The 24,708-nt window shown below is 29.0% G+C and overlaps 1 protein-coding gene across 3 annotated transcripts in view; it reads left to right on the plus strand.

Annotated features, from left to right (window-relative positions):
• Positions 1-6,675: 6,675 nt before the first annotated feature.
• LOC145933200 (mitochondrial fission regulator 2) overlaps positions 6,676-24,708 on the plus strand; it is a 32,508-nt gene continuing 14,475 nt past the window's right edge. For 2 of the 3 annotated variants that reach the window (XM_083032751.1, XM_083032749.1), the window contains exons 1-2: positions 6,676-6,960; positions 7,789-7,970. In XM_083032751.1, coding sequence (XP_082888877.1) covers positions 7,789-7,970 — 182 coding nt within the window. In that variant the 5' untranslated portion in view covers positions 6,676-6,960. Of the gene's footprint in view, positions 6,961-7,034; positions 7,147-7,788; positions 7,971-24,708 lie in introns of all 3 variants that reach the window. The other variant, XM_083032750.1, reaches the window with a different exon arrangement.

A 24,708-nucleotide genomic window follows, 5' to 3' on the forward strand; every position in this document is an offset into this window, starting at 1 on the left:
AAGCAGTGGTATCAACGCAGAGTACTCCAACTGAGCTATTCAGACCCTTCGATTCTATACTTTTCTCTGCCTTGATAAACAATTTCAATCAACACCATTATTAGGTCCAGGTGTGTAAATAACAATATGTAAGATTGTTTATCAAGGCAGAGAAAAGTATAGAATCGAAGGGTCTGAATAGCTCAGTTGGTGAGAGCAGTCGCCCGGCAAGCGAAAGGTCTCGGGTTCGATTCCCGATTCAGCGACTTTCGGATCTATATTTTTCTCGCCTATAATTTTATAGGGGGGTTAGAGGGGAGTCGGGAAATAAATCTCGAATTGAGATTATTCCCAAATAAAGTCTTATAATATAAGAATTAATCTTAGTCAGTGTTGGTCAATAAAATCTTAAACCTTGTTTAAAAATTCGACTGGCAAATCACATCTTACATATTGTTATTTACACACCTGGACCTAATAATGGTGTTGATTGAAATTGTTTATCAAGGCAGAGAAAAGTATAGAATCGAAGGGTCTGAATAGCTCAGTTGGTGAGAGCAGTCGCCCGGCAAGCGAAAGGTCTCGGGTTCGATTCCCGATTCAGCGACTTTCGGATCTATATTTTTCTCGCCTATAATTTTATAGGGGGGTTAGAGGGGAGTCGGGAAATAAATCTCGAATTGAGATTATTCCCAAATAAAGTCTTATAATATAAGAATTAATCTTAGTCAGTGTTGGTCAATAAAATCTTAAACCTTGTCTAATAAACATATGTCCACAAATGCTTCCTAACAGAAATACAAGCATTGAAAGTTGATATGAATATGTGAAACATTTTCTATTAGTCTGTCATTATTTACATTTTTATCAGCCTGGTATTGTTTACATTTTCTGTCGGTCTGTATAATAATTCGTATCATGACCGTTGGATCGGAAGAGGTGGTCCAGTTTCTTGGTCTCCCAGGTCACCAGACCTAACATCCCTGGACTACTTTCTTTGGGGGCATATGAAGTTGATGGTTTATGCGAAACAATCTCACAATAGGGATGAACTTATTAACAGAATTATGGATGCGGCAACACAAATCAGAAATTCTCCTGGAATGATGGAGCAAGCTGTTAGATCACTTTTACGCAGGGCAAGACTTTGTATTCAATCTGCAGGATGTAATTTTGAACAGAATTTGTAAATGAACAAATTAAATTAAATGTCTTTCTTTTCTTTTCTAAATGTCTTTCTTTTTTTGAATATTCAACTTTCAATACTTATATTTCTGTTAGGAAGCATTTGCGGACATATGTTTATTAGACTTTTTTTACTCTAAATGGCATCAGCAACACGCCCTTAAAGTATGGATCTTCAGTCATGGGACACCCTGTATAATAATATGTATACAATGTACAGAAAACAATAGCAATGTATATATAAACATGCATCATTTAAATATCTGTTTTATTAATTTCTATTCTACTCTATAATTTGAAGTTAATAAAAATTTAAATTTATGTTATTGCTATTATGTTTGTGTGCATAATATTTAATATTTAATATTAATTATTTTATTTTATATTTATTTCATACACGCATTTATACATATTATACATTACACATACACATACACATATATAAAATGTAAAATAAATAATAAATAATTTATATATAAATATTTGAACTAGATACTTTATTTTATAAATATTTTGATATATATTTAGTATATATTTTCTATATTAAATTTCTATAATAAAATTTCTTTCTTTTAAAAAATATATTATTATTTATATTAGAAAAAAGTAACAAAGTAATTATTACAAATGAAAAAAAATATATATATAATTAAAAATAAATGTAATTTATATATGTTATTTTCAATTATTTTTTCGTTGTTTCTGAAATTCAATCATTTAGAGAGAGTTTATTCATTTATATAATTTATGTATTTCGCTCGTGTTGAGAGACAAGGATAACACACGAATATTCGGTGTTGTGTGCTTACACGGACATTATATATATACGGTGCAAGAGAGACAGAGATGACGCAATCTTCTCTCCTTGTCACACGGTCAGTGTGCTACCACGGAATATTCCCCAGATTCAGCTGTTAGCTGCACCTTAGATACAAACCTAGTCATTTCGTACTTTTCGTTTTATGCTTCAAAAAATTAATGTTTCTTCATGAAATTTGTTTTGACGTATTCTTTATATTGTTATAATTATGCGTACAACGTAAAATTTAACAATTTGACTTTTAAAAATTTAATAATAAATACAATATGAATTCAGGTGCAACTACACCTGATCCGTAGTTAGCTGTTACGTTGCTTGTCTATTATCGAATTTTTATTTTGTCTATTTTTCCAAAAAATAACGTTGTAGCCATAGAAAGACGATGCTACGGATTACGAATATCATAATTAAAATGCGATTTATTCTTTATTTTAGTTTTTATACGAAAATTACGAATCCGTAAAGCCTAGTCTACAATGGCAGTAAGCAGTATAGAGTAAGCAGTAAGCAGTAAGCAGTATGAAATGGGAATTGCCCATTTCGTTACTCCCGTCTTTACATCCACTAAAAACAGTATACAATGGCAATAACAAGGCTGTAGGAATAGAGAGTATACTGTTTTTAGTGGATGTAAAGACCGGGAGTAACAAAATGGGCAATTCCCATTTCATACTGCTTACTGCTTACTGCTTACTCTATACTGCTTAAGGCTCATTCAGACAGGACGCGTCAAGCGTCAAGCAGCGAGCAGCAACCATTCAACAACCAATAAGCGAGGTAATATTAGCAATGGCGTGTCACGTCTGGGTGATCTTCCTTCTCTCTCTATGCCTAGGCTAGTGAGAAAACGGGCGCTCTCTATTTTTGTGAGGCAACCTGCTTACACCGGCTATACCTCTGGGACGCCGAGAGCTAGGACCGAAGTTACGGATCTAGGGAATGTTGTAGGTCACAGGAGTGGGGTATTAGTTACTAGTTAGGAGTATCGAATCTATTAGCGATATCTTCGATGTCGTTTAAAATAGTTATGACTTGATCGAAAGTTATTTTACCATTCAAATATTCATAGATCAAATTGAGTATTAATTGGTAAATTGTATTGCAAATTAAGCCTTGAAGTTGTTTATTCATCTGGATAATAATAATTCAGGGGCTAATTAATAAAATGAATTTGATATTTATTTAATCGTCTGTGAATTCGACGCTTATTTGAGCGCCAGGGATATGAAGATTATCTAAGCAGACTATGAGTTGATCGATATCAATAGTTCCTTCTAAAACGTCAGTTAGTAGACCGATAATTATATTTATAATTGAATTTGCATCATCGTTTGTTAATCCTTGGACGTCTAATTCAGTAGATCTGGGTAGCATTTGAATTAATTGGTAGAGGCAATGATGAGAATAATATATTTAATGCACATATGATTAAGTGTACGTACATCAATAGTTTAGATAGTTGTCGTACTCATCTATTTCTAAAGAATTCTCGGGGAGTTGAGTTTTTAGCTGAGAGATTAAATCGTTAGATTGAGATTCTTCTTGATGGTTATCTGCAGTGTAATTTTCTTTTAAATAGCGTATGTTCTGACAACATTCAGAGAATAATATTAATTCTGGAGAGTATGAATCTAAGCCTGACGGTAAGTTTATTACAGGCGTTATTTCGTGCTCGTTTGTTAAGCTTCGTGGAGTATTAGTTTGAGAAGATGAGGTCTTTAAGCGACGCAATGTATCGGGAGAAAATGATACTATTTCACACGATATGACACGCGGCTTATTTCTATATGCCTTACGCTTAAACCAGCGTAAGGTCGATGCAGCGCGTGTTTCGCGAGTTTTCAAGCCGGCTCGATGATTCCTTTTTATCCGACGTGCTTTTCTGTTTCTCGGGTTGTTCATCTACAAGGAGTCATATGGTCAGAATGAAGGGTTAATAATGAGTTAGATAAGGATTATCGTGAGATAACATGAAGGGGAACTAGAGGGAGTGAGATATCAATATCCGATACGTCTATTCATTTGGTTTTAAACATGAATTCAAAAGGAAGGTCTGGGGGTACGGAGAATGTCTTCGGGCAAGTACGATGGATGCCTCGTTGACGATGGAAATTATTCAGGGTGTTGATGGGAGCTTTGTCATCGGGCAAGTACGATGGATGCCTCGACAACGACGGAAAGTAGGGGAAAAGGCAGAGAGTTGCTTGTGTGCTTACGGTAAAAGTATGCGTTGCAACTATAGGTAAAATGAGGATTGGACCACGTCCAGAGTGAAATTAGTTCCGGAATTCTGTTTAAGAATCCTTATGCGATATCTTTCTCCTGTTATCGATTTTTATTAGGTGAGAGAAGGTAATGAAAAGTTGTCTTCGGGCAAGTACGATGGATGCCTCGTCGACGATGGAGATACGCAGGGTGTTGATGGGAGGTTTGTCATCGGGCAAGTACGATGGATGCCTCGACAACGACGGGAAGTTGGGGAAATGGTAGAGAGTCGTCTGGACCTACGAAAGGTACGTCCAACGGCTAGAGGTAAAATGCGGGTTTGGACGACGTCCGAGTGATACCAGGAGTATTGTTTCTACGTTAATGTTGCTAAATTCTGATATTGATACCTTGAATAATTATGAAAAGGTAGTTGGATTCTGATTTGATAAATACTGATTGACAACGGGAAACTGTTAGCTGCATGCAATGCTTAACAGTGGATTTCGTTTATTTGTTTTAGGAGAAGGTAGTGATTGAAAGAGAATTGTCAGTCTCGAGTAACTTAGAATTAAAATTGGCGTGTTAAATAGTCTGGGTAATTATAAGTACTTACCTTGTGATAGACTGTGAACTTCAGGCAGTGGATCGTAATACGCTCGTTCGCCTTTTTCCCTTCTCTAGGACCTCGGTCGCGGGATGTTTGGCAAAATCAACGTATTCGAGTTTTGAAGCACAAGAGTTCTTTATTTAACTTTTACTTTATAATTCTATGCGCGACTAACAAATTGGGTATGTCGACGCAGTTGACGGCAAACGCGCGACTTTATACAGAGTATCGTAAGGCTACAGAAATGGTACTGTAGAGCTACGGTGGGATCTCGATAATGAGATGCCGTAGAGTTACGGTGAGATGCTAATGATGGTATGCCGCAATGAAGTTAAGAATTAAGGGTTTATATACCCATCAAATTGAGAAAAATCTGAGTGTCGTGTGCAATTCCCTTTTGGTGGGGATTTCTAAGAAAGACGTTTTCTTGGAATATGTCACAATAAATTGTACTAAGAGGTCATGATACGGTGACCCGCAGGAGCGAACGCTTTAGGTGTCAACTATCAATTTACGAGTTTTAGATAATCTGGACCGGATATCGAAGTTAGGCGGTGAGCTTGAGATGAGGAGCGACGATTCCAAGAAGTGTCTAATTTATTATTCTTTTGTGGTTTGAACGCTAGCATCCGATAACGCGAGGGAGATAACGGACGGAAGCGGCTTGTCACCTACGATCGGCACTTAATTACTTGCTGATTATGAGCTGATTTTAGAGAGGTCTGCGCATAGATACATGTTAAAGTTTCTTGTAGTTCGCCAAATATTCATTTGTACGTTTATGGAATCATTTCTTATATAATTTATTTTATATTATTAGTTAGAATTCTTAATGATTGATAATTTATAATAAAACTTGAGTTTAATGCAATAGGGTAAGATTAGGTTATTTCTAAATTATAGAATTATGATTCCATAACGTAATATCGAGACTTTCTTGTTCTCGTTTGACTTAATTCTGTAATAAAATATTCTCTTTAATTATATCCACTTGGGCCTTATTTATAAGTCTCTTCATTTAATAATTTACTCAATAAATCTTAATAATCTTGGGTTCGTTATCGAAATCATTTAATGACTGAAATAAGGCTTCGTAAATATAATTGCGGATGAAATCTTAAAATATTAAGTGTTTGAACACTTTTAGTAATTCATCGAATGCTTGTCGCAGGCTTGTCGTTACAATGCATCGCAAGATAAGGATTTATGGAACCTTCCTCATAATAATTCTGTCAGTGATTAAAATACTTCTAAAACTCATTACTATAAGTCTTAAATTGTTAAGTAAAGTTCGACAAGTTATTATGTTTCTGATTTCATAAATAATATTATTATATTGTTTAATTAATATTAAATATTCATATATAGGTGGGTTAGTCATGATTAAAATATATTCTTATTGCTAAGGGTTAGTTTCATATAATAATAACTGGTTAGTTGAAGTATACGCTCAGGGGTCTCGGATGACGTTTGATTGGTCGGATCGCTAGTTCCTGGTAGCGGCTAGTTAGAACTAGATAACTGGAGACCCTAGATTTGGTATGGTTAGTAATTAATAATATAAATGCTTGATTTTAGTCTAAACAATTATATGTAAAGAGGAAAATCATTAATTATCCTTAAATTTTAAGTATTGGCGCAGGAAAAACAGTAGCGCGCAAAAATATGGTTTCGCGAAAATGACGGGACGTTACAGGCGTAAAAAATATTGCCTCGCTTATTGGTTGCTGCTCGCTGCTTGACGCTTGACGCGTCCTGTCTGAATGAGCCTTTACTGCCATTGTAGACTAGGCTTAATTCACGGCTCTCCGCGAGAGGTCTCTATCGTGTCTCCTGCCGACCCTTATTAAATTCAACTCGTACCGAAACAGAATCGGATTGAAGGCTTCGGTGGAAACTAGACCATTGGCTTAACCGAACATGCGCATGCACATTGCATTATAAGAAGAATTGTGGAAGTGAGAGGATTGATATACGTCTGCACCGTAATATTTTCGCCAACGCTGCTAAGAAGATACGTGACTAGCAATATAGGAGTATTACATATACATATAAAGCTCAATGAATGAAAGTGCATGATTGTTCAAAGCGAACTTACCCAATATATTATGAATGTCGGTTACATCAGTTGCATTTTTCTATATAACCTCTTTTCTACAGGGTAAAGTACAAAATTTATATAAATCGTTATTATACATATTATAGATATAAATAGACGAAAATAATTACTTTTAGATTGAAGTATGTGTAAGAAATCGCTTAAAGTGACGATGTTCTTCTAAAACAAACTTGGAGTTCATGTTTTGCACTTACGATAACCTATCAGTTCTATTGGCATCGCATCAATGTAACGGAATTATTTTTATTCCGAATTTCGGACGACTCTGATATTTACTATTGCATTTGTTCTGTTATTTTTGCGACTTAAATCGAAATTTTTAGAAGCCTAGCATTAATTGATTATGAGAATAAGAAATTTATCTTGATACATGATAAAATGATATTCAGTACTTTTATTATATAATAGTAATCATACATGTAATATTTATTGAAATATTTAATAGTCAATATATATTTTTATAACTTACTTTATTTGTTATGCATATTTTGTTCATATTATAAATTATTATATATTATTGTTATATATTATATATATTAAATTTATAATAAAATAAATAGATCTCTAAAACATTTTATAAGAATATACTGAATATAAATGTATACAATGTATTATGTTATTTTGTATGTTTGATTAATTGATTTAATTACATATAAGCAATTAAATTTAGTAAATAAATAATTTTACTTTTGTATATACAAATTCTAATTGCCATATATATAACAATTATATATATGACCAAATTTAGCAAATTTGACATTCTAAACATTAACTATACTCTTAATTTTACTCAATTTTTTATTATTTTGATAGGTAAGGTTACTATTACATATTACATCAAAATTATGAAAAATAAATTATTTTTTACAGATGAATAATATTACATATGGGAAAAGAAGAAGTATTGTAAGGAGAATTGGTTCCTTTTTACCACTGAAGCCACCACCAAAAATATATGTCAGTGTAACGCCATTACATTCGATGACAAGTTCAATGATTAATGAAGAAATTAGTAACACTTATGTTGATACAATTGGATATGGTTCTATGAGGTCAGTAATTTGCTATGTCAAATTATTAAATTTGTATATACACAGTCTATCATAAAAGTAAGTGTACTGCTCAAAAATAAAATACAAGAAGAATTTTTTATTATTATTTTTTATTCGAAATATATCTCTTTAAAGTCTATACAACGTTGGAAGTGGTCATAAAATTTTTCAAAACACCTGAAACTTGTTTTCCGTAATCGCGTTCAAGATATCGGTTAAAACTTTTTATATATTTGGTACCATGTCGTAACGCTTTTTTTTCATGGCCATCTTTAGTTTAAGAATAGCCAGAAGTCGCAAGGAGCTAAATCTGATGAATATGAGGAGTAGTCATTATGAACACTACAGTGCTTTTCTTGTTCAGGAAGTCGCGTACAATTTTTTATTTATGCGCCGGAGCATTATTGGAGCAGCAGCGACTAAGATCTTGCTCTTATTGTCAGTATTCTAGTCGAACTCGACGAATCCTGGACAATTAAAAATACCGAAATAGTAGTCAACGTTTGTTGCTCCATTTTTTTTCTGACGCGTATAAAAAACATGATCGGATTGATCGCTAGAACTCATGACTCAGCCGTCCGATTGATATAAAATATTTAAGGTTGCTAGATAAAGGTGTAAGCTTCAAAATGAATATATGCACTTATAAGTGACGCTTCATATAAAAAAGAGAACAATTTAGTACACTTACTTTTATGACAGACTGTGTATACAAATACATTTGTACATACATAGAATATATGCATATATATGCATAAAAAATATACATAATGTATGTGTGTGTGTGTGTGTGTGTGTGTTATATAATTAAATATGTATACAGGATGTTTCAGAAGAAATAGCGTTCTAGGACATAATTATCACATCATTTTAAATAAAAAGGTTTATATAAACATTTATCCCATTCTGAGTGCTTATAAAGATTCAGCGTGTTTAATTTTAAGAATGAATACACTATAATTTTAAGAATGGTCCACAAAACTAACGCATAGGTAATTTAATGTAAAAATTTCGCAAAGTTCAAATAAGCATAACTCTGCTAAAAATTATCGTATTTAAAAAAAATTTTTTTTTTTACTGTCAAGCTTGAAGTCTCTACTTTAAAAAGCATTTAACAGATTTTGAATTTATCCTCCCCCCCCTGCAGGCTACTGCTTCAAAAGTACGGACGTGTTTTGTCTCTAAAAAATTGTGTACTTTGACGCACTCCACGGGGTGGGATAAATTTTTTTCGCAAATCTTATAATCATCGTAAAATATGAACTTTTCCTTGCAAATTAAAAAAAAAAGAGGTTCGTGCGATTTTTTTTCGCGGAGTTATTACGTATTAATGTTACCCATAGATTTTTGTTCAAATACCGCCAGCATTAGCATTGTCCCATAAAGTTGCACTACAGAGGTTGAGGAGATTGTTGGTCAGATTTGGTACATTTTATGTGTATGTGTATATGAGTGTGCGTGTGCATGCGTGCATGTGCGTGTTTGTGTGTGTGTGTTTGTGTGTGTGTGTTTGTGTGTGTGTGTGTGTGTGTGTGTGTGTGTGTGTGTGTGTGTGTGTGTGTGTGTGTAGGAGGGGTTTATCTCTGCTGAAACACACATACAAACACGCACATGCACGACACGCACACTCATATACACATACACACACAAAATGTGCCAAATCTGACCAACAATCTCCTCCGTAGTGCAACTTTATGGGGTAATGCTAATAATGGCAGTATTTGAACAAAAATGTATGGGTAACATTAATATGTAATAACTCCGCGAAAAAAATTGTACGGAGATCTTTTTTTTTTTAATTTGCAAAGAAAAGTTCATATTTTACAATGATTATAAGATTTGCGAGAAAAATGTATCCCACCCCATGGAGTGCGTCAAAGTACGTAATTTTTTAGAGACAAAACACGTCCTTACTTTTGAAGCAGTAGGCTGCAGGGAGGAGGATAAATTCAAAATCTGTTAAATGCTTTTCAAAGTAGAGACTTCAAGCTTGATAGTAAAAAAAAATTTTTCAAATACGATAATTTTTAGTGGCGTTATGCGTATTTGAAATCATGCAAAATTTTGACTTAAAATACCTATGCATTAATTTTGTGGACGCGAGTGTACATATATTAATATAATAGAACTACATTTCTATGAAACATTATATTACATTAAATTACATTAAATTTTAAGCTTACAATAAATTTGAATAATAAATAATAATTAATAAATAATCCCAGACAGCCAAATCTATTTGAACAGATTTTGCCAAACGTCTGCTATATATTTTTGCTAGCAAATAAACTGCAGATTGTATACAAAATCTGTCATATGAAATAATGATAGCAGAATGTTGGCAGAAATGTTACAAAACCTGCTGACATAATTTGTTAGCAGATCAGTAGCAGAAACCAAGTAGAATTTGTATAGAATTATCATAGCAGATTGGCGGCATAAATCGAGCAAGGTTTGCGTGTGCACAATCTGATGAAAAATTGACAACAGAATCTGCATTTTGCAGTTATTTAATAGTTCCTTCGCTTACCGCTATGCGATATATTTTCTCGCAATCAAATTTCTGTTAAAAATAGATATAAGTCTGCAAGTCGTGGGCTATTAATAAAAGATCAAAAGTATATTTCTATCAGTTTTAAACTGATTAGAATCAATAAAAAGGATAAATGGAAAATTATCCATTTACTTCTTATTGATTTACTTCCTATTCATTTGAAGCATAAAGCAAGAATTTAATTCTCATATAAATAATTATATCTTCAATTTTAAAAATTAATTAATTTTTATAATTTATAGAATAATTAAATCAATTGGTACAAGAAAAACATATAGTTATTTCAAAAAGAAAGTATGCAGTTGCAACATTGCAGATTGCAAATTTTTTTAATCACAAAAGTATATTTTTCTTGCTCAAATTGATTTATCTCATTATTCTAGACAAAAAATTATTAAGGTAAGATTATCGAAAAATAAGTATATTATGAGATTTTTCATATTTTTTGTCAAAATATGTCAGGATAAAACATAAAATATCTTAGAGTATAATAGTAAAAGAAATGAATATTAAAACATTCATTTCTTTTATTATTATACTCTACCAATTTTTTGTACCAAATATTACGAGGAATCGATTTATGTAAGAAAAAAATTAGGGTGGTTCCATTAAAAAAATTAACGATGACCTCGAATCTTAGAAATGCCTCCATCTACAAAAAAATTATTAGTAGCATATTATAGCTCTCTTGATACAGTATTACTTTCGTAATTAAAATATAGTACAGATAGTATTTCAAAATGTGTCTTACTATTTCTTTCATAAGTACATATTTATATAATGCTTATTTAAAAAATACATTCTACATATTTATATAATAATTATTTATATAATGATATTTATAATTACTTTTTTGTCATGCTACTATTCTATTTCTTTTATAATAATATTCATAACAACTTTCTTGTTATACAGCTATCTTACTATTTTTTTTCATATTTTTCTTACATTATTTATTATTATTAACTTTTATTCGCTTTCTTTTACTTTATATAAATAATAATATACCTATGAAAGAAATAATAAGATAATAGTGTAGAAAGAAAATAGTTATTATTAAGAAAGAAATAGTAACATAGCGTAACAAGGAAGTAATTGTAAATATCATTATTTAAATACGTACTTATAAAAGAAATAGAACGATCTACATTTTTTGCAATGATATACTACAAACACGTAAAATATAATATATGTGACGTACTATATTTCTCTCATAATAACTATTTTCTTGTTTCGCTGTTATTTTACTTTATCTTTTATAAGTAAATAATTGTTGATATAAAATAAGGAAGTCAATACATACTACTATTTCTTTTTCTATTATTATACTTTATTCACTTCCTTATTTCACATCAACAATTAGATATTTATGAAAGAAATAGTAGAATGGTAGCATAACAAAAAAGTAATTATTATGAAAGAAATATGGTATATCACATATGTGTAGTATTGAATATCACACATATATAGTATAGTATTGTCAAATGTATAGATCTTATTTCTATTTCTTTCATAAATATGTATAATACATAATATAATAATATTTACAACTACTTTGTTGTTACGTTACCATTTTGCTATTTCTTTGATAGTAATAACTATACTTTCTTGTTACACTATTATTGTATTACTTCTTTCATAAATATAATTGTTAATATAAAAGGGAAATGAATAAAAGCTAATAAATAATGTAAAGAGACAAGTTATAAAGAATATGCATTTTTATATATTTTGATAGTTTATAGCGCCCATAGCAGCGTTCAGTGTTATGAGCTATCAAAAATGTACATATTTTTATGACTTCTCTTTATGTTATTTATTAATAGCTTTTATTCGCTTTCTTATTTTATATCAACAATTATAAAAGAAATAATAGAATAGTAGCGTAACAAAAAGTAATGCTTACAAGTATGAAGGAAATATTCGCTCAGATAGTTTAATTAAGAATTTAGCAAAATAATGTGGAACCTTTTGTTCATCTCGACCCATTCTACCCCCTCACAAGTTATTTGGAGTACTTTGGAATATATACAGGATCAGGATGGATCAATAATTCTGTCCACTTGGACTATCTGAGTTATTATTTTTAGAAATACGTAAATATTGTAATTACAAAAATCGTATGATATCAAGAAGCCATAATATGTTAATAATAATTTTTTTGTGGGTGGAGGCATTTCTGAGATTTCGAGGTCGCATCATTACTTTTTTAAATAAAACTACCATAATTTTCTTATAAATATATATATGTATATATATACATAAATCGATTTGGCGTAAAAAATTATTTGAATGGAATAATAAAAAAATGTATGATTTATGAGATATTTTATGCTTTATTTTGACAAAAAATATGAAAAATCTAATAATATACTCATTTTTCGATAATTTTACCTTAATAATTTTTTGCATAGAATAATGAGATAGGTCAGAACTGATATAAGAAAAACTTAGTTATTTTTTTAAAAAAGTATGGAGTTACACATTGCAAACTAGAATTTTTTTAATCACAAGCGTATGTTTTTCTTGCATCAATTTATTTATCTTATTATTGTATGTAAAAAATTATTAAGATAAAGTTATCAAAAAATGAGTATATTACAAGATTTTTTATATTTTTTGTCAAAATGTATCAAAATGTATCAAAATATTTCGTAACCATTCATATTTTGATTATTCCATTCTAACAACTTTTTTATGCCAAATATTCCACGAAGAAATCGATTTATGAGGTGGCTTCAATTAAAAATGTAATGATGACTTCGAAATCTCAGAAATGCCTCCACCCACAGAAGAATTATTACTACCATATTATGATTCTCTTGATGCCGTACAACTTTCATAATTATGATATTTTTGTTCCTCTAAAAATAATAAAGATATTCAAGATAGACAGAGTTATTGGTCCATCTTGTATATACAGAGTGTCCCATTTTAAATAATGTATTATTACTTTACCAAAACCAAGCTCTTTCATCGAAAATGTTTCATATAAAAGTTGTAGGATTTCGAAGGGCACGTCCTGTTGTAAGCATAATCTTATTTTAAGTGGAGATATTTTTAAAATTTCAAGGTCATTATTTTTTTAAATGGAACCACAATTTTCTTACTCCTTACTACTTACTATAAATCAACTCCTTGTAATATTTGGCGTAAAAATTGTTAGACTGGAATAGTCGAAAAAGGAATAGTGTACATACAAGATATTTTATTCTGATACATTATTCTGATAAAAAATATGAAATATTTCGAATGTACTCATTTTCGATAATCTTATCTTAATAATTTTCTATATAGAATAATGAGATAAATCAATTAGTGTAAGAAAAACATAGTTATTGTTTTAAAAAAGTATGTAGTTGCACATTGGATATTGCAATTTTCTTTTAATCACAAGAGTATATTTTTCTTATAATTTATTTACCTCACTATTCTATGAAGAAAATTATCATCATTAAATTCCACATTAAATGATAATAATTACAACGTAATACATACGTTTGTATTATTTCCTACTTGTGAGAATATAAGTTTTAAACAAATTTACTTTTGTATTACAGGATATTTTATTTTGAGTTGACATTTAGACGAATCTATTTTTGTATTACAGGATATTTTGAATTGCGAGATTATGGACTAAAAATGTGCTGATAATGTGCTGCTTTACAAGATATCTTTACTTTCATGAAAATTAGTCATTGCCAGTTGCCAGTGATCCTTATACGAAGTTCACAGATTTCACAAAGATCCAACAGCGATGCAACAAAGATCCTTGACATTGTTGGATTCCAGAGTAAGTATATTCTTTTTTTCTCTTATAGAATTATTATTTATTTATTACATGCGTCTGTTTAAGTTACTTCTAATTTTCAACTTCTTTCTTCTTTCTGATAAATTCAATGATGGCCAAATTTTTTAATCGTATCTTTGAGTGGCAGTATATATTTAAATAGTTATGTCATATTTAAATGTGCGGAGGAAACTTGAGAAAGCATAATTAAAAGATGAATAGAAAAAGTTTGGAAAAGGAACATCCAATAATAAAAAATATATTTTATATATTAAATTAATAAATATTAAGAATAACATTTCTCTTATACGTATAATGTATTGAGAGAATTGCATATTAACATGTCTTAATCGATTAACTAAATTCTCTAATTCTCTTTGGTTCTTTATATGTAAAGCAAGGTTCTACTTTGTAGATAAAAAAATTAACTAAGTCATTAATAATAATAAAAATAAAAATAGAGAGTATAATAATAGTAATGAAATTATAAATATAGAGTATAATATAATAATGAAATAATAAATAGTAGAACTTTGTTTTATGCTTTGTTTTATAAAGAATTAAAGAGAATTATAAATTTAGTTGATCAATTAAGATATATTAATTTGATATTCTCTCAATATATTATATGCATAAGAAAAATGTTGTCCTTAATATTTATTAATTTAATATAATGAATAGACACATTTAATAAACATTGAATTTTATTGAATTTTTTATTTTAATTATGCTTTCTCAAGTACCTTCCACTCATTTAAATATGACTATTTAAATATATGCTGCTACTCAAAGATATACGATTAAAATTTGGCCATCGTTGGAGTTATAAAAGAGAATAAAGAAGTTGAAACTTTTAGATGTAACTTAAACATAAATACGTAATAAATAAATAATAATTCTATAAGGGAAAAGAAAGAATACACTTACAGTGGGATCCAACAAAGCCAAGGATCACTGCTGTTGCATCGCCGAAAGCTATGAGCTTTATTAATACATATAAGGATCATGGCTAATTTTCATAAAAGTATAGATATTTTGTAAGACAGTATTATCAGAACATTTAGTCCATTTTCTCGCAACGCAAAATAATATCTTGTAATACAAAAGTAGATTCATCTAAATAGCAACTCAAAATATAATAAAATAAAATATCCTGTAATACAAAAGTATATTCATCTAAAACTTATAGTCACACAAGTTTGATATAATACAAACGTAAGCAATTTACTGGGGGATTCTAACAATGCCAAGGATGACTACTGTTGTACCACTGTAAGCTGTGAATTTTATATAAGGATCACTGGCAACGATTTATTTTCATAGAAGTACAGAATGTCTGTAAAAAATTTTATACGAAAGCTAATAATAATTGAAGGAATGGGCTAATCATCAAATGACCTTGAAAATCGTCCTTTTAAAAAAAATCAATATTGCCAACTTTTGTACGAAACTTTTTTTATCAAAGGCTTAGGAAAAAAAATATTTGGGGTGGGACATTAAAATGGCCAGTATCAGGTTGTTCCTCCCTAATGATGTGAGCTGAAGTGTTCACAAAACGTTGGAATCAAACAAAAAGTCTACGCGGTTTAAACCCGAAAACCAATTCTAATTAATTGTAATTATTATTAGAATGGAGATAAGGTATATTCAAAAGAAGGATTGAAGGAATGGGCTAATAAGAGCCGATGCGTCGGAAATAAGAACGCAAAAATTTGTATACTTATTCTTTATTTCTTTAGAACGTTTCGGTCCTTTCTTTGGACCATCTTCAGCTTAACGTGTGATACAAATGATGTTTGAAATACTGACAGAATTATATCATACATCATTTGTATCACACGTTAAACTGAAGATGATCCAAAGAAAAGACCGAAACATTCTAAAGATATAAAGAATAAGTATACGAATTTTTGCGTTCTTATTTCGATGCACCGGCTCTTATTAGCCCATTCCTTCAATCCTTTTTTTGAATATACCTTATCTCCATTCTAATAATAATTACAATTAATTAGAATTGGTTTTCGGGTTTAAACCGCGTAGACTTTTTGTTTGATTCCAACGTTTTGTGAACACTTCAGCTCACATCATTAGGGAGGAACAACCTGATACTGGCCATTTTAATGTCCCACCCCAAATATTTTTTTTCCTAAGCCTTTGATAAAAAAAGTTTCGTACAAAAGTTGGCAATATTGATTTTTTTTAAAAGGACGATTTTCAAGGTCATTTGATGATCATTTATGTTTTTTTAAATGGAACTTAATTTTTTTGTATAAATCGATTTCTCGTAATATTCACTATAAAAAATTATAAGGGTAAGATAGTCAAAAAGTTATTAGTTTACGACATATTTTATACTTTAGTTTAACATAATTTCACATAAACTATGCCCACACAGCAAATGGAAATCTGTGGAATTTTGTCAAGATATCCTGCAGGGATATCTAAAGATTTTCAATAGAAATCTTGGATATGTGAGGGATATTAATAGGATACTAATGTCCGCACTTGAAAACGTAGAGATATCACAAATTTCAGTGAAATATATTTTTACGTTATTCCTGACATCTCCGATTATTTTGCCACTTACAGTAAAATCTTGAGATGTATATCGCAAGTATATTATATAAATATATTAAGGATAATTATGGTAGGTCGGGATTTCTGTAGGAGAATATTTTTAATAATAATATCGGCTGATTATTTAATATGCATATCAACTAGTATATTAGTATAAAATTTGCTCAGTAAGCCAATTTTATGCCAATATACTAATTGATATGAATATTAAAGCTTTCGCTGTAATAAATCTAGATATTAGTAGTTTATCTGAAATTATACAAAATTAACACAATAAGACGAAAAATTTCACAAAATAAAAATAATATATTTTAAAATATATTGTGAAAAATACAACTTTTTTTACATAGTTTAGTATGCAATATTTATATTTTACATACATATATTAATGCTAATTGCTAACAAAAATAAACTTTGTTTAGAATTATATATTAACTTTCAATCTGAAAGTAATTAACAAAATAAATGTTTTCTCATAAAATAATCTATATATATATCTATATATGTATAATAATAAACTATATATATAATATCTATATAATAATAACTATATAATGTAATATATATTCCAATCACGATACCTTTAAAAAGCTGATAAATACAAAAATAAATAAATTTAGCGTAGTAGATTCGATAGGTTCAGTCCGTGGATAGATAAATGAGGTTATGGCACGTGGCATGCACATGGCATAAAGAACCTTCTTCTTCTTCGATAGTTCAACACAATTCTTTAATAGGCCTTGCTAACCACAAAAAAGGTCTGTGCTTGATGGTCAGAACTTCACTTTATTTGTTGTCAGATATCAAAGATCTGATCTAATCTCAAAAATATTTAAACACATATAAAGAACCGTAAGCGCCGGTAATGACTTCTGCACACAGAACGGAAATGCTTACATTACATACAATACGTACATTTATTAATATTCTATATAAATCTCATATAAATTTCCAAAATAAAAAAGGGACATCTTAGAGACATCTGAAATATATCCTATCCTGAAATATATCTCTCGTATTTTAGACATCTTTAGTATGTCTCCAAGATGTATTTTACACATTTATTCACATCGGGATAAGATATTTCCTGAATATCTTATACGGGAATATTTTTATAATTTACTTATTGTAATATACTGATAACATTTTCAGAAAATTGAGATATATTTCGTATATCTACGATAATTTCAGTGTATCCTACAGATCTCCATTGCTGTGTGGGTGAAATATCTCGTAAAATATGGCTTCTCACAGTGGCTTCTGTCAAACACGGTGGAGGTTCTGTGATAATGTGGGGATGTTTTGGTAAATCAGTTGTGGGTGATTTGATAAGAATAAAAGAGATTTTCTGAAAAGAAGGTTACAAACAAGAAAATAAAATCATAATATATAATGTGGTTTATTCTTCTAGCACTCAGTTAATTGGAAAAAAAATTTTATTGTCCAACATGACAATGATCTCAAACACACATCAAAGATACGCTCAACATTTTTGAAGCTACTGGAAAGTCAACGCACATTAATGCCCGATTCCTCCAACATGGTTCAAAATTTGAACCGAGTTTAAACTCTGATCAATGACATTTTGCGTTCAACCAAGTTTTTAGTGAAAGTTCTACTCAGTTGAACGGCGTTTATCGTGAACGTTAATTTTTGGCCGGTTAACGAGTTTGAACGGCGTTTAAGCAGAAGACTTACAATTAAATATAGCAGTGCTAAAAAAAATATGACAACTGCAACTGTTTAGAAGTTATAATTTTGTGATCAATTCTTTTAGAAAGAGATATACATATATGTATATGATATACATAATATGTGATATAGCTTTTATGTTAAATATATTATTTTCTAACTAGAATAATTCAATGTTGTTTCAGACATTAGAAACAATGATTAACATGTGCATGCATAAATAATAAATATGAATTAAATTCATTAAAATATAAAATTAATTTTAAGGCCGATGTTCATAGTCCGGTCTGATAAACAATTTCATATCAAAATAAAATCTTTCATTAATTCCATAGCATCTTAAAAATAAACCTGAAATAATAAAGTTTATTTTAGGTTTATTGCAAGATGCTATGTAGTCAATGAGAAATTCTTTTACCATCACAGATAAAAGCTATAGCCGGATAAGATAATTCCTCCGCGCAAAATGACTTAAAAGTAGTTGTGCAATACTTCTAAACAAAAAAAATGTTTTTTAGCGCAGTTTATAACCCTCCATCCCCTACCTTTTCTACATAGTAAAAAAAACATGTTTTTTTTAATTTAATTTTTTTTGACGTGTTTTATATTTATGAATACTTGATATAAAAAATATGTTAACAAGAAAAAATGTTATTTCCTTACAAGAAATTTTTTAAAAATTGATTTACTGAATTGTTAAAATTTTAAAAAATTCCTAAAATTAGAAAATGCGATTTTTTCAAGGTTTTTATAGAGGACGCTTTGAAAAAAATTCTCTAATATTCCTCTCATAAATTGATAATTTATGCAATTTATTCAGAAAGAATTTTCTCATTGGTGCAACAAAAAATTAATAACCATATTTTTACGCTATTTCTTATGCATATAAATCTAAATTTATGCATTAAATCTAGTTATGAATACTTATTATTAATGTAACTGTTTATTATAATAATATAACTATCTATGTATTATAAAAGACCCAAAGTAACGAGCAATAAATGGTTGTCAAATTATTAAAAGACTTTTTAAAATAAATCAATTTCTTTAATCAAACATACTTAAATCTGATATAAACGTTTCGATTTTACTTAGTCTTCTTCAGTATACATTCAGTAAAAAAAAAAACATGTAATCATAATAAATAAATAGTCGCTATTAAAGTTGTCACATTACGGTGTATAAAATTCATGGTGAAGGTTAATCAAACGTGCAACAATCCATAATTAAAATGTAATAGAGTAAGAGTCAACGAACAGACAATAGATCATGACACACATGTAAGAGATTGGACAGAGCACAATAGTATGAACATCTCCATATAAAAAATATAGTCTTTTCTCATTTTATGAAGCTAATTATGGACACTTGAGATTTTTATAAAAAGAAAACTTCGTCGTTGTGAAGCGAGAAGTTATCCTTTTTGAGATGTCAAGCGATAGTGTAGTTCCATTAAGCTGTTGATAAAATAAGAAGACTATTAATCCATAAAAGCATTAATTAGTTCTTAATTAAACTTACAGTTATGTCGACAGATATAAGGAACAAATATCATAAGCGATGTATAAGACACCATGCCGCTGTCGAACCTCTAGACTCTAGAGGTTCGACAGCGGCATGGTGTCTTATACATCGCTTATGATATTTGTTCCTTATATCTGTCGACATAACTGTAAGTTTAATTAAGAACTAATTAATGCTTTTATGGATTAATAGTCTTCTTATTTTATCAACAGCTTAATGGAACTACACTATCGCTTGACATCTCAAAAAGGATAACTTCTCGCTTCACAACGACGAAGTTTTCTTTTTATAAAAATCTCAAGTGTCCGTAATTAGCTTCATAAAATGAGAAAAGACAATATATTTTTTATATGGAGATGTTCATACTATTGTGCTCTGTCCAATCTCTTACATGTGTGTCATGATCTATTGTCTGTTCGTTGACTCTTACTCTATTACATTTTAATTATGGGTTGTTGCACGTTTGATTAACCTTCACCATGAATTTTATACACCGTAATGTGACAACTTTAATAGCGACTATTTATTTATTATGATTACATGTTTTTTTTTTACTGAATGTATACTGAAGAAGACTAAGTAAAGTCGAAACGTTTATATCAGATTTAAGTATGTTTGATTAAAGAAATTGATTTATTTTAAAAAGTCTTTTAATAATTTGACAACCATTTATTGCTCGTTACTTTGGGTCTTTTATAATACATTTTGCGTTTGCAACATACGAGCCATATATATATAATTATTTGTTATAACTATCTATTTTAATGTTTATATTATAAACTTTCCATCGCTTATATTTATTATAACATATTTCAATAAGTTTATAAAATAATTTATAAAATAAGTTTAAAATATTTATAATATAGATTGAATGTATAAGGGTGCTTTCCAGCTGCAGTGAGACACTGTGTTACACAGTGTTACACAGTGTCGACTTGTAGTTGGAATGCTATTTAGCTATTTCATTTCACCACTGGAGTGCAGGGCAATCACTTTACAATATTTGTCACTAAATTTATCGATGTATATGTACAATTATGTTTAATAATTTGTAATAATTAAAAATCGCAGTAAATATTTTTGCTGCAAAAATATTTTGTAACTAAAATTTTTTATGAATAATATTTATCAGATATATAGAAGAGACTAAAAAAAACTGATAAAATTATGTAAATTAAATTGTTATAAAAAATTAATAAGATTAAGTTTTTTTCTATAATTATTCAAATTACATAATTATTTTCGTGCAAAGAGCGATTAAAAGAAAGAAATGCGCGTAAACATCCATTCAATTTAAGAACTTTTAACTATATATCTCGTAACTATATGCTCTATTAATTTTCATTAATTATAAATAAAATAATTATTTCTTAAATTATATAACATAAGACTATATTCCTAAATTTGCTTAAACAATTTTTCAACAATTGTAATATTTTTTTAAAAATTGTTTCCTAACTGTATGCTTAATTAATTTTTATTAATTATAAATAAAATAATTATTTTTTAAACTATAAGATTATATACCTAAACTTGCCCAAATAAGTTTTTAATGATTGCAATATTAGAAGTTTGTTAATTATGTCTGCTAACTATACGCTTAATAAATTTTTATTAATTATAAATAAAATAATTATTTCTTAAACTATGAGACTATTACTACGTTTACGCGAGTGTTACTTCTGTAATAACTTACTCAAATTATCGTAACTTACGATAATTTAAGTAAGTTACTACAGAAGTAACACTCGCGTAAACGTGGTATATATTCCTAAACTTGCCCAAATAAATTTTCAACAATTGCATTAAAATTTTTAAAATTATATCTGCTAACTATACGCTCAATTAATTTAAATTAATTATAAATAATTATTTTCTTAAACTATATATGAGACTATATTCCTAAACTTGCCCAAACAATTTTTTAACGATTGAATAATAAATAAAAATAAGAAATATTAAATTTGTCTGTTAAGTATACAGAGATCACCTACGGATACCAATCCATAGAAAATAAAATAATGGTAACAAATGTAAAAATGTTAGTAGCCATGGAGCGACGACACAGTCGTACATAGCATTTTAGCTGTGTACGCTTGTGTCGACTTGTGTCGTAGTTGGAAAGTACTTTGTGAGTCGTACACTGTGTTACACAGTGTCGCCTGTGTACATACATAGCTGGAAAGCACCCTAAGTTAGATTTATATGCATTTTATGTGAATAATAGCGTTATGTAAAAATAGTTTTTAAAATGGTTAAAAATGGTTATAAAAATTTTCTTATGTGTATATTCGTAGATTTCTAATTGATGAAATAAATAAATAAGTAAAAAAAATCACGGAAAAAATTAATAAAAATTAAATTATAATATGAGAGGTTAAATAAAAATAATTAAATACACACACATTTCAGATTATAATAAAAAATATTATTTTAAGCTTTGAATGATAGTGGTATGGAAATGTGTTAAAAAATATTTGTAATTTTAACAACTAAATATAAGTTGTAAAGTAAAAGAAATGGACAGTAATTAATAATTATTTTGTGAAGAAATCAAAATGTATTAATGAAATGCACGTAGAAATTTTCTAATAAAAATCAAAATACGATAAAAATTGTCCTTAACGAAATTGCTTATTTGATCTGATGCTGCTTGATTGTTCACATGAAATGGTGTATTCTCTCGATTGCATTCGTAAACCAATTGTCATGTTTATTCTGCTGCGAGGAGAGGAGAAAAATTAATCCAAATATAATATTAAAGTCAGCATTTATAGACGGATCTAACATTGAAAATTGTCTTAAAGTCTATAACCGGATAAGATGGTAAAAAGTGCCCCCGTGCGAAATGATTTAAATTTAAAAGTATTTGTGCAATACTTCTAAACCAATAAGAAAAGTTTTTTCACGGTTCATAACCTTCCATCCCTTCTCTTTCCTACATAGCGAAAACATGTTTTTTTTTATATTAATTTTTTTAATGTGTTTATGCTTATTCTTGATTTAAGTTTATAAGTAAGAATTCATGATATAAAAAATATGTTAATAAGAAAAAATGTTATTTGTTTAAAAAAATGTTTTTGAATTGTATTTTACTGAATTGTTTAAATTTTAAAAAATTCCTAAAATAAAAAAATGCGATTTTTACAAGGTTCTTATAGAGGTTGCGCCTTGAAAAAATTCTAGAATATTTCTTCAAAAAAATGTTAATTTATGCAATTTATTCAGAATTTTCCGATTAGTGCAAAATATTAAAAAAAAATTAAAGACTATTTTTATAACCATTTTTAACCATTTTAAAAACTATTTTTACATAACGCTATTATTCACATAAAATACATATAAATCTAAACTTATACATTTAATCTAGTTAAATATAAATATTTTAATATAAATATAACAAATATTTTAAACTTATTTTATAAATTATTTTATAAACTTATTGAAATATGTTATAATAAATATAAGCGATAAAAAGTTTATAATATAAGTATTAAAATAGATAGTTATATTAATAAATAGTTATATTAATAATAAGTATTTATAACTATATAGATTTAATGCATAAATTTAGATTTATATGCATATAAAAAATAGCGTAAAAATATGGTTTTTAATTTTTGATTGCATCAATCAGAAAATTCTTTCCGAATAAATTGCGTAAATTATCAATTTATGAGAGGAATATTGGAGAATTTTTTTCAAGGCGTCCTCTATAAAAACCTTGTAAAAATCGCATTTTCTAATTTTAGGAATTTTTTAAATCCAAACAATTCAGTAAATCAATTTTAAATAAATTTCTTGTAAAGAAAAAACATTTTTACTTGTTAACATATTTTTTGTATCAAGTATTCATAAACATATAACACATTTAAAAAAATTAAATTTAAAAAATGTATTTTTTTTACTATGTAGAAAAGGTAGGGGATGGAGGGTTATAAACTGCGTTAAAAAACATTTTTTTTGTTTAGAAGTATTGCACAAATACTTTTAAGTCATTTTGCGCGGAGGAACTATCTTATCCGACTATAGCTTTTATCTGTGATGGTAAAAGAATTTCTCATTGTCTTTTTTTCTGATTTATAACTGTTTTCTTGCGAATATCTATAACAAGTTATTTTCAGGTAATTATTCAAATTGGTATATTTCCCCAACATTTTTTGGTCCTTCGAGCCGGATACATATCCATATATCAGAGTCTTCTGACTTTCCTGCTAAACTCTACAATTCATAATGGCGAATTTGGATACGAAGATCGCTTTGCAATGGAGCCGATTTACGCTTATACAGGAAACAACGGATTCCGACGAAATGAGTGCTGCCCGTTCGAATTGACAACTGATCAATGCTCGCCTGGAAATGCTTGATCAAAATTGGAATAAATTTCAAGACGAGCATGAGAATTTATGTCTAACTGTCAGCGAGAACTTGAGCAACAATCCTTACATGAGAGAACGTGTATACGAGCGGTGCCAAGCCTTCTATGTCTACGCTCGTGCGAAATTACACACGCATCTTGAAGAGATTGATTCATCAGAACGCCAATCTAGATCAACGCTTTCCGAACACGGAGCTTCTGCTTCCCTAATGCCACGCAGCGC

This window comes from Prenolepis imparis, unplaced genomic scaffold (genome assembly GCF_030444845.1).
Source record: "Prenolepis imparis isolate NDT839.2.m4 unplaced genomic scaffold, iyPreImpa1.0 SCAF_2, whole genome shotgun sequence".
NCBI lineage: Eukaryota > Metazoa > Arthropoda > Insecta > Hymenoptera > Formicidae > Prenolepis > Prenolepis imparis.